At 33.5% G+C, this 12703-nt stretch overlaps 1 protein-coding gene across 1 annotated transcript; it reads right to left on the bottom strand.

Annotated features, from left to right (window-relative positions):
• Positions 1 to 365: 365 nt before the first annotated feature.
• LOC104880146 (uncharacterized) lies at positions 366 to 5570 on the bottom strand. The gene is made up of 11 exons (XM_010655764.3): positions 5194 to 5570; positions 4981 to 5075; positions 4553 to 4610; positions 3897 to 4088; positions 3502 to 3578; positions 3233 to 3315; positions 2987 to 3038; positions 2661 to 2729; positions 2173 to 2259; positions 1935 to 1999; positions 366 to 824 (listed from the first exon to the last, which is right to left on the bottom strand). The coding sequence occupies exons 1-11, from the start codon at positions 5378 to 5380 to the stop codon at positions 719 to 721; spliced, it is 1071 nt and encodes a 356-aa protein (XP_010654066.1). The 5' UTR covers positions 5381 to 5570; the 3' UTR covers positions 366 to 718.
• Positions 5571 to 12703: the final 7133 nt, after the last annotated feature.

Here is a 12703-nt window from a genome sequence, read left to right as displayed (position 1 = left end):
GTGTGGCAAGCAATCAAAGAAACGCAACCATGTGTTTCTTTAACCACCGGGAGGAAGTCACGTGCCGACCACCGTTAAGAGTCCAAAGTCAAGGCATGGTGCATTGCATGCAAATTAAAATTATTCAAAAAAAAAAAAAAAAAGTAACGCAATATGACAGCCAAGTGGTCTCGGAAAAGGCCCAGAGCCCAGCCCATTCTGGGGCAAGGATGCATAGCAAGATCCGTTTGTGCAAACCCAAGAGCTCATTCAACTGGCCATGGCGTACCAGTCCATCTACATTGGCCCAGCCCAGGTCATTTATATGTATGTTCAACTTTCATATTGGGCCCTAGGCAAGAGTTGAGTAAAGAATAATCATCGTGGATTTGGGAATAATGAGAAATTACTATAAATGTTGATAGGAGCATAAATGTACTGAGATGCTTCACATTATGATATATTGGGCAGTAGGAACAACTAAAAACATCAACCAAACAGTAGATGATCAGCCATCTCAGAAGAAAGTGAGCCGCATCCTCGGGATGAAAAGTTAAATCTTTCAAGGAAAGAGCTTCTAGCAGCAACAGGTAGAACATACATTTTATTTTGCGGCTACAACTTCATCCCTATCAAGATAGTATATCATATCTGGCTTCTATTCCAAGAGCTTTAAATTCAAGTAATATACAGCCTACTGAAGGTTTGAATTTCCGTGATTGCCTCTCAACAGTGACCCTCATGAAGAAGTTTCATTCTTACATCCTGCACTCCCTTCATTGAGCTCTTGGTATTGTGCATTGAGGTTTTGATCCTCAAAAACCGATATATTGGAACTCCCCTCACTGTTACACGACAAAACATAAGCATCAGATGAGATATAATGCAATCTTAGTCATATTCCATAGATGTTTCAACGATTCAAAATTCAAACTGATCATAAGCTGGCATCATTGAGGATTATAAGCTTGAAAACTACATGAGACCCAAGTATGATGTGAATCAAGCTAGTCATCAGTAGAAAACATAAAGCTGTTTTGGTCAGTGCAGAATGAATACTTGTCTAGGATCATTTCCTAGTCTAGAAGAACCTTGGAAGGTTACTACTTGAGTTTGAAATGCATGACCAATAAGGACAGCTTTCCTCACCATATCCTGTTCTAGTAAAAGGTTCAAGGACAACACCTCCTTGCCATCGACTTGCTTGCAAGGAATTCGGTAACAATGTTTTTGGAAAGGTGTCTTAAATTCTTATTTAGTACTCCTTTTGGTGAAAATAAAAATAAAAATTAGTGTATAGAATATTTCATACATTGGCATTTCCTTGTGAAAATAAGTTTCTAGGCTATGAGGAAAAAAGTTATAAGACTGAGATTAGTTTGTAAAGAAGATAGGTAAAAATGTGAAGAAAAGTGAGAGGCATCCAAGTAGGGCTCGGGATTGAGGGTGTAGATATTAGGAGTAGAGAAACATGAGTTGTTTTCGAGCTTAAGAGTTGTTTCTGTTTTCTCTTTCCTCTGTAATGTAGATATGATTTGTCAAACCACATCTTTTATACTCGTGTGTCGCTTTCCTTTTATGTCATTTTACCAGCCCATTGCATTGAGAAGCTTCTGCTGCTGGCACAACAAATTGATAGAGGATTGACATCAAGTCAAGTACTGGAGATAAGTCTCTAACCTTGATGAATGATACGTTGACTCACTGGCTCTGTGCATGATAAGAATTGATCTACCCTTTTTAAATCATAACTCATGTTGACTCCTTGACTTCAATTATCAATTGCAGCAATTCCAGGTTATCTATTTTGTGACTTTTGTCTATGTCGACAAACATGGTTGATGTGTAATCAGATTGAAGGTAGTAATTGTTTTTCCAGGATTGACTTAAAGTGAGAGTCTAATACTTTTATGGAATAAAAATAGAACGAGTCCAAAACAAGGTATAGAACATACTCTTTTGAATAGATGATGAGTCCAATAGTAATGGTTGCAAAAGAAAGATAGTATAACCAGTCAACCTGCAATTGAAGTGTAATTCCTGGTCAGATTTGTATCGATGAAGCCAATTTTAAGAAATGGAAGACATTAGCTTACTGTTCAAAATTCATTTACAGTAGAATCAAATGCAAAATGGTTGGACTCTGGCTGATAACTTGTCCTGTATTGAAGGGATAGAAATTTGAAATTGTACCTTCTGGTGGTAGAAATAGACGCGAATAACCACTGCCCACAAATCGGATGTAAGAAGAGAAAGACTGAGCATTGTGGCTCCACTGAGCTGTATCCAAAATACTCTTATTAGAAAGCAATAACATTGGATCCTTCTGACAAAAGGCTTCACTACAAGGGAGCCATTTCAAATCAATGCATTGTTTGGTGAAGACAGTCTCTCTCAAATAGAGGTCCATCCAAATGCACCCTTTCTCTTTGAAGGAGGAAAACAAAATCTTCAACCTCCAGATAATCAGGGATTAAATAGCAAATTGAAGCTTTCTAGTCCAACTCGACTAAAATATTATGTTATTCTTTTAATCTCTTAACACTACAATCAACAGAAATGGAGACCAGACTTCCTTGGTACAGAGACTTTCATGCTAGCAAGGAACTGATTGAAAGATAAGAACAATTGTCTAAAGAAAAGCAACTCCACCTTTGACAGTCCAAGAGAAGGAAACTGACCTTGAGAAGAAAAGGAACAAGAGTATAGAACAGAAAGGTTGATAGAACATGACCAGCAAGGCCTAGTATCTGAAAACAAGAGAAGGTGATTTAGTTTAAATTGTAACTACCACATCTAGTCTGTTGACTAGATAGAATTTAAAAAGAGAATGAGGGAAGCATATTCAAATGTACTGAAGCTCTTGATTCTGCCCCCATGCCACCTATGTTAAACCACTTGTACTATAGGAGAGGCTTGATCCAAGAATACAGAGGACCTTGAAAGAACAGTGTATAAAACCACCAAAAAATAAAAAATAAAAAAAATGCAGAAATAAATCACTTACAATATCTGGAGACCATTTGATAGACTTCAGAGTCTCAAACTCCATTATGTAGCTATGAGAATCGAAGGTTATGGAATGAAAGCATAAATACAATTCCTCAAATAGCTTGATGGTACCATAAGTTATTTTCCAAGCTACAGCATTTGAAGCTAAAATTACAACAGAAATGAATCTGAATAATCGAGTTTTAGAAAGCAAAAGCAAGCCCTGGACTGTAGAATATATATTGCCCAATGAAAAGGATACATCTCACATGCACTCACTAGCAGTCCAAAAGCACCAATCATTGCAACTACTTCAACACTATCTTTCTTCTTGACACAAAATTCCTGCATTTAGGTAGGAAAAAGAAGATAGGAAACTCGTAAGAGGCCAATAATTGTACAAGAAGGGATAAATGTAGAATATGAACTCTGTTTCATTTCTAAGAAGTTCAAAATACTCAAAATGCATCCAATTTTCAGCTTTAGGTGAATGATAGAGAGAGGATGAGCAGTTCATTGAGATTTACCAACCTCGCCAACATTGCTCATGGCCAAGAAAAGTGTCCCTGCAACGACGAGTGTATCACCAAGAATAGGTTTCGAACCACCTAAGAGACAAATACAAGTTTGTGTGATAGTTGATACTATAGTAATAAATCAAAATGTAAAATTTTCAGTAATAAAGTAAAGACTGCACAAGGGGTTTAGGTAGTTATTTCTAATGTTGCCCATAAAAATTATTCTGAATAGGAAGAAGCTAGCAATGGGCTTCCCTACCTAAAAGATACTTCCATTGATGGTACCTAGAACCGCCTAACAAAATTCTTAATGGTAACATCTACAGGCCGGATGTCATACTTTCAGACGCATTAGTACCCAGAAATTATAAATGAAAAAAAAAAATATTGGGGAAAAGAATATGTCACCTCCACCACCCGCCCCAGCATCTGAGAGAAACACTGAAGCAAGGCCTGCAACACACAGGGCTGCACCAAAGAACTGCCTTATGGAATATCGGGTGCCTAGAACGATCCATGTGAAAATCATGGCCCATGGTATCGTCCAACAGTCCAATAACGTCACACTAGTAGCTGACGAATACTGGTATGCTTTTTTGACTGCATAAAACAGTAAAAGGAACATCAGTGATTTCATTAGTCCATTTATGAACTACCTCCTAATTTTTGAGTCCTTGATAAAATGTTTGGAACCCCACATTCCCCTCATGCATTATGACAAAATTCTCCAAGTTGTGCTGGTAGTTTCCCCATGAAGGACATGGGCATCTCTAAGCCGGTATAGCTAAGCAAAGAGCACAACAATATATAAACCATTTTTGCCTAACGTGCATCTTAATGTTCCGTCCACTCATCACCCCATTCTAATTACTTAACCCATCACTATAACCTTTTTCTGTCCCACAACATTTTCCACCTTTCTACCACATACAGAATAAAAAAATCCCCAATCTCATATGGGTGTTATATGCAACAACCATATACATTTCTGGAAAAATAAAGTTATTCAGCTTTATGAATCTATGATCCATTACAAAGGCCAAGAGCACATGAAAGAGACTTACCAAGATAATTCCCTTGAACATCAACAAAGCCCAAGAAGAGATACCAAATCCAAGAAACCTGAGAAGTCACATAATATATTGAATATCTTTAAACACCCACTTTCACCAACCCTCCCCTTTGGTTTCCAAGAGAAGAGAAGGAAGCAAGTAGAAAGAAGAAATATAATTTGTTTTGTTGCTCTTGTTTCATTAAAATAAAAAAATCATCACAACATAGTGGGATACTTGCTTTTCAAAATTTAATATTAGACTTTTTAGATCCTGCTCTTTTCGAACATTTTCTCAGTAACTGAATGGAACCCAAACGATTCTTGCTAGCACCACACAAACGAGCAAATGCAGAGCAGATATATAAATCAAAACCCAAGAAAATAAAACTAAATATTGACTATTTCGTCTGTTCGATTGATGAATGAAGATGATTTTACCCGTATGTTCTGACGCCTACCCAGCCTGATAGTCCCAAAAACCAGAACTAAGCACAGATAAGCGAAGAAACTCTGGGTGAGAGGCACATTCACACCTGCACACACCCAAAAGAAAGACCCCCCACAAGGCCACAACCATAGAAATGAACTTAGCAAAAATGATTCAACAATCCCAAAAACAGAAAACTGAAAAGACGAAGAACAGAAAGCTACCAAGATCGATTACAGAAGAAGTAAAGAAGCTGCTAAACGCAACTAGAAAAGAAACGACTTGACCCAGGAATAGCGCATACGCATTTCGCAGCAATCTTTCATTCCTTATCCATCGCAGCACGAATTCATTACTTTTCCATCGCAGTAAGACCTCATTGCCTCTCCACCAGCAGTTGATGGCATACATAGCAGTTCTTCAGTGTGTAGTAGCCAGAAAAACTCACATAAAAGTTTCTGTATCAGCAACACAGGCAATATTGTTTATTTGATTATGCCATATGCGCGGGTGCTATTTTTTTTTCGTTTTGGTTCAGTCCCTTTCAGGCCATGATTCTGCAGGGACCCTCCATTTTCCCGATGGTCAACCAGCCACCTTCCCACTCCTGAAACTTTTATTTATTTATTTATTTATTTTTGATGCATCAAAATATAGTTTGGTACTTTTGGCTTTACTATGATTTGAAACGGAATTCTAATTTAATTTAATTAAACGTACAGCTTTCTATTGAGATTAAAGCTTGATTGAAGGTATTTTCGTGGAAATTGCCCCGTACTCCAGTTGCTGCTCGTGGGGTACTCTTCATCTTCCATTTTCATCATTCAATATTGAATTCCTCTTCTTCCTCTATCATTACTTGTAGGTATGGTTTATCGATGGACTCACAATAATTGGGCGTTAGATTTGAGAAGATCGATTCTAACATACCGAGGAGTGCTTGTTCTATTGTGGATACCTTTCTTATATTATATTCTAGACCAAGCTAAATGTCGCAATTACAATGATCGTTCATCGGAGAACGACTCTGAAAATATCAATGCAAGTGAGTATGAAATAGTCTTCGGAATGGAGAATTTTCTTTGGATGGTCCCGGCAATTGATGTCAAATCTTGACTAGAGAGGCGACTACAAAACAAATTTCTTTCCACTTTTTAAGTTTTAACTAAGTGGAGAAGTTTCTTTTAATAAGCACGACACCCAAAGTTTCTTTTAGACGTGTAATTAAAAAATTATTTTTTATTTTTTAAAAATAAAAAATTATTTTAAAAAATGCGTTATATGTGACCATTGTTCTTTGTTTACAAATTTTAAAAACAAAATGAAATAAAAAACCGTTTTTAAATAATAAATAGAAGTTGTTTGAATATGTTTTTAAAAACACATGAAAAAATTTTAAAGTAAAAAATAAATAAAATCAAACCTAATATCATGTGTTTTTTTTCTCACAACATCATATTATATAGAAAATCTTTAAATATGATTTTTTTTTAAAATTAAATATGTTTTTATAAATGTATTTATAATTAAAAATTTATCTTTATTTTAAATAAAATTTTAATTAATATTATATAAATTGAATTTATAATTTTTTTATAATATCAAAATAGAAAAAATATTTTTAAAAAATTATTTAAACCAATTCGACTTCTTACCCAAGGATTTGTCTGAGAAAGTTTTCAAAATTGATTTTTTTTTATACTTCTTAGGATAAAAATATGCTTGAAAACTTTGAATGTTTTAAACTTATTTCCTATTATTTTTAATTATTCTTTTTATTTTTCTCTTTAATTTTTAAAACAACCTTTAAAAATATATGAAAACAACTAAATTGTGTTTTGTAAAAATTGTTATATTTTCCATTTATTATAAAATAAAATGGTTTTTTATTTTCTAATTATTAGATATATTTTTAATTTGCAAAACCAAAAAACTATTTTTAACAATAGTCAACCAAAAAAACCCTAAAGTATCACTAAAATTTTGATAAGTGATATATATATAAAATAAAGTGTTTTTAAATAATAAATAGAAGTTTCTTTTAATAAGGGACGACACCCAAAGTTTCTTTTAGATGTGTTATTAAAAAATTATCTTTTATTTTTTAAAAATAAAAAATTATTTTAAAAAATTGCGTTATATATGACCATTGTATTTTGTTTACAAATTTTAAAAACAAAATGAAAAAAAAAAAGTGTTTTTAAATAATAAATAGAAGTAGATTGAACTCTGTTTTTAAAAACACATGAAAATTTTTTAAAATAAAAATAAATAAAATCAAACCTAATATCATGTGTTTTTTTTCCACAATATCATATTATATCAAAGATCTTCAAATATGACTTTTTTTAAATTAAAATTGTTTTTAAAAATTTATTTATAATTAAAAAATTATTTTTATTTTTAATAAAATTTTAATTAATATTATATAAATTAAATTTATAAAATTTTTATAAAATCAAAATAGAAAAAATATTTTTTTTAAAAATGATTTAAACCAATTCTGACTTCTTTCCTATGTTTTTAATTTTACGTAATTATTTATTTTTAATTATTCTTTTTATTTTTCTCATTATTTTTTAAAACAACCTTTAAAACTTATATGAATACAACTAAATTGTGTTTTGAAAAAATTGCTCTATTTTTAATTTATTATAAATAAAAATGTTTTTATTAATTATAATATCTAACCCCTTTTCATAAAGTATTAAAATTGTTGGAAAATAATCTTCTCATATTTTTATAAAATAATGTAAGATAAATAATAATGTTTTTATTTGTAGGATTTATATTAGGATGTGACTTTATCAAAATATACTTTTTTGATACCCATTGAAAAATATCCTCGATAAGGTAAAACTACATACACATTTTTTAAGTTTATTATTTATATCTTAATCTCATATGTTCATATTTAAATTGTTTGTACTCATATTTGACAAGTTTAGATCTCACCATACATATTGAATGATTTAGATTTCTTATTTTCATTCATGGTGAAAGGTTGTTCCGAAAACTTAATATTTTTAAATTAATAATTTATATTAGGCTTAAGATAAAATTATTATTAGATTATTTTTTTTCAAACTTATTATTTGATTTTTATTTTAAATATTAAGATTGCTTGGTAACTTTTTTCAAATTAATTTTTTTTTAAATTAAATATTATTTAGCCTTAAATAATAAATATCCATATTAAAAAGTATTATACATGTATAAAATAAATATAATTTTTTTATTATAAAAAATGAGTAGTACATGTGGATTCATGTATGTAAAACAAATTCTTAAAACATGTAGAGGCAAAGCCCACCATGGAAGGGGAGGGAGAGAAGGCAAGTATATATATTTTATGAACCCAAATATATCAAGAGTTTGTTTGTTTATTTATTTTTATTTAAGTATTAAATAAGTTGCTTTAATATTTAAGATAAAAAAATAGTAGTAAGTTAAAAAAAAAGACAATTCTAAAAATGGTTTAATTATTAAAATAACTCATTTTATCATTTAAATAAAAAGGCATAACAAATAAATAACTTAATACTTAATAGTATGTGTTGGTTTTAAATATGCTTGCATCCCATCTATAGGCATTTAGGAAAATGTAATCTACATAATAATCGTTAAAAACGAGGAACCAACGTGCATGGATTCATGATTGTGAACACGTGTGAAAGAAGCCCCAACCTAATGATACCCTGTAAGGCAATTACACTGTTCTAACAAGTTGGGTGTCTGTCACTTTTGTAATATGACCTTTTTCCTTTTTAGCTTTTATATGTTGGGGTGAGATCTTGATAGTTAAATCTACTTCAACCTCGTTATGGTCAAAAACATCATACTAAGATTTTCAAGGGTGTCACAGCCTTGATGCTAAACCATATTCTTATCAAACCTAAGATTATTGAGATATTGATATCGTAGCTAGTCTATAAAGTCAAGAGAAAAATCGGCTTTTGAAGATGTTCAGGTAGACATTATAGCTTGTGACGCATGTATCAGCCTCCACCTCCCAAAATCGATGACTATAAGGAGATGGGGTCCTTTTCACACATTGGTGCTCTTAGCTTAGAGGAATTGAGGTGAACCATGCATATATTCTTATAGACTAAAAACCTTAGGTTATGTTTGGTTTGGAAAGTATAAAGGAAAAAAAAAATGTTAAGGAAAATGATTTACTCATATTTGGTTGTTCTATAAAATATTTTAGAAAAAAATAATTATAATTAAAATTAATTAGAAATTTATGCATTTTAAAATTATTCAATTTTTATTATTGATGAGTTAAAATAAATAAAATGAGTTTGAAGTATCAAATAAAATTAACTCTATTTTTTATTTTCCTTCACTTTTTCTTTTCTTTTACTTTTCCTTTCTATTTTCTTTCCTTTGCATTTTTCATCAAATTTTTTGAGAACCAAATATAATCTTAGTGAAAGAATTAGAAATCTTAACTAGGGATGATAACAAGATGAGTATTTTTTGGTATTTGTCATGTCTTACCTTAAATAAGACACATTTGATATAAAATATTGATAGAAAATAATGTTTTCGAATTATCTTATGAGATGCTTAAAAATCTTGACCGGTTGTTTCATTAACCAATTTTTTTTTGTCTTAAGTTGTGAATAGAACTACAAATGTAAAAATGATTTTTTTCACGACATAAAAGCTTTGACCCTTTTTTTCATGAAGAAAATAGGAAAAATTCTGTAGTGCCAGCGAAAGCTTTGATGCCAACAATGTTAGTTCAAGAACACAAAGATAAACACAATCACACATACGGTACACGAGGTTTTAACGTGGTTCGGCCAACCATGCCTACGTCCACGGATGAGAGAGAATAATTTCACTATACAATAGAGAATATTACAGAGGATAAAACCAGATACAACTATTGGGTTCCCGAAACATCTCATGTTTCCCCACTCCTTGTATCCATACCTTACTACGAGCCCTCTCGCTCCACCAGGTACCTCCCGTTCTTCCTCACATCTCTATCCACCTCGTATAGTCTCTATAGGCCCATCTCCATCTCATAACTTTTTCCCCTCATGACCTAGAATATTTATAGAGATATTTCCAACAACCTTCCTTATTCTATAAGGAAGTCTAATATTACAATAATATATCAACCTAGAAATATTCTATACAATATTCTTTACAAAAAGGAATATTTACTAATTAGGAATTTGGGACAATTCCCAACAATCTCCACCTTGGACCAAATTACATGAAGTTAATCTTCAATCTCTCCATGACACAAACCTTTTTGTATCATATCACCACGAAAGAGCAATTGACTCCACCTTCAGTGAAAATTCCTTTTGTTTTCATCTTGTGTGCTTTGTGATCTTTTACTCTTCCAGAAATCTTCAACCCAAGCTCTGATACCAGTTGTAGGGAATTAAACCGAATTCCCAACCCGTGAGAAACAAAAAATTAGAGAAAACACACGCCAAAGAAAAACAATCACACACAAGACAGTATTTACGTGGTTCGGCAATTTGCCTACATCCACGGAGTTGCAGGGATATCACTATTATCAGGGAAGAATACAGAGTACAACCTGGCGGCTACAATATTCTCTATATATATATAGCACGACAACCCTACCATACTAAAAAACCCTAATTACAAAATATGGTTCCACAATGGGCTAAACGGGCCCAACAGGCCTCAATAAATCTCCCATTAAAAAGGCCATGCAATATTATTCGGGTCGGGTCGTCAAACTGGATCAAACAAAACTAGGCTCCACAAAGCCCAACAAATCTCCCACTTGGAGACTAGTCCAATCACCAACATCAAACCGCTATCCTCCAAGAAACGATCCCTCATCCCTACAACTCATCCTCCTGTCCTCAAGCTAGAAGACCAATTGAAGCTGCGCACAGCTTCAACTTCTCAATAGTGACACCCTTAGTCAACATGTCTGCAGGGTTCTTAGATCCACAAATCTTCTCAAGTATTACCAGTTTATCCTCAACAAGATAACGGATAAAGTGGTATTTTGTTTGTATATGTTTAGACTTTGAATGAAAAGCCGAATTTTTGGCAAGAAAAATTGCACTTTGACTGTCACTGTGTAGAATGCCCATCTCCTGCTTCTTACCCAATTCATCTAAGAAACCATGTAGCCAAATCATCTCCTTTCCAGCTTCAGTTGCTACAACATACTCAGCTTCTGTAGTAGACAAAGTAACAATCTTCTGTAGATTTGAGGTCCATGATATAGCTGTACCACCTAGAGTAAAAACAAACCCAGTAGTACTCTTTCTACTATCAATATCACCAGCAAAATCAGCATCTACATAACCCTGCAATTTCAAACTTGCACCTGTGAAGCAAAGACATGTATCTAATGAACCCTTCAGATATCTTAAAATCCACTTGACTGCCTCCCAATGCTGCTTTCCAGGCCTACTCATGAATCTGCTCACAACTCCCACTGCATGTGCAATGTCTGGCCTTGTACACACCATAGCATACATCAAGCTGCCAATAGCTGAGGCATAGGGCACCTTGCTCATATGGTCCCTTTCTTCTTCTGTCTTCGGTGACTGTTCTTTGCTTAGTTTGAAATGACTACCCAAGGGTGTGCTCACTGGTTTAGCTTCATTCATGTTGAACCTGCTGAGAACTTTCTTCACATACTCTGACTGTGAAAGCTTCAATGTACCATTAGCCTTGTCTCTAATGATTCTCATACCAAGGATTTGCTTTGCAGCTCCCAAATCCTTCATTGCAAACTGTTTGGACAATTGCTTTTTCAGATTATTGATCTTCTCAATGTCAGACCCTGCAATAAGCATATCATCCACATACAACAGTAATATGATGTAAGAATTGTCAAAGGACTTAACATAGCAACAATGATCAGCTTCACATCTCTTGAACCCAATTCTATGCATAAAATTGTCAAACTTCTTGTACCACTGTCTAGGAGCTTGTTTAAGGCCATACAAGCTCTTTCTCAGTTTGCAGACTAGATTCTCTTGTCCCTGAACAATGAACCCTTCTGGTTGAATCATGTAAAGGTCTTCCTCCAAGTCACCATGAAGGAATGCTGTCTTCACATCTAACTGCTCAAGATGTAAGTTTTCTGCAGCCACCATTCCAAGTACAAGTCTAATTGTTGACATCTTCACAACTGGAGAAAATATTTCTGTGTAGTCAATGCCCTCCTTCTGCTGGAACCCTTTAACAACTAATCTGGCCTTGTAACGTTTACTACCATCATGCTCATTCTTTATTCTGTATACCCACTTGTTGTGCAAAGCCTTCTTTCCTACTGGCAATTCAGTCAATTCCCATGTCTGATTTCCCAGCAGGGAATCCATCTCATCCTTCATGGCTAACTCCCACTTGCTTGAATTCTCATCTTGCAAGGCTTCATTATAACACTCTGGCTCACCACCATCAATCAACAGGAGATAATTTAAAACAGGTGAATAACGTTGCGGAGGTCTAATGTTCCTGGAAGATCTGCGAACTTCAGCTACAGGTGTACTCAAATCTACCTGTGAATTTACATTCTCCTTATCTTTTTCACCCCCCTTTTGGACAGTACTTTCAGTCAATTCATCTAAGTTGACAAACTCAGATTCTTTTGATCTATCTCTGTAACATCTGACGTTACAGTTGACCTATAGCACGACAACCCTACCATACTAAAAAACCCTAATTACAAAATATGGTTCCACAATGGGCTAAACGGGCCCAACAGGCCTC

The sequence above is a fragment of the Vitis vinifera genome, chromosome 8, assembly GCF_030704535.1.
Source record: "Vitis vinifera cultivar Pinot Noir 40024 chromosome 8, ASM3070453v1".
Classification (NCBI taxonomy): Eukaryota; Viridiplantae; Streptophyta; class Magnoliopsida; order Vitales; family Vitaceae; genus Vitis; species Vitis vinifera.
Note: the sequence above shows the minus strand (reverse complement) of the source record. Positions and strands in the feature narration are given on the sequence as shown.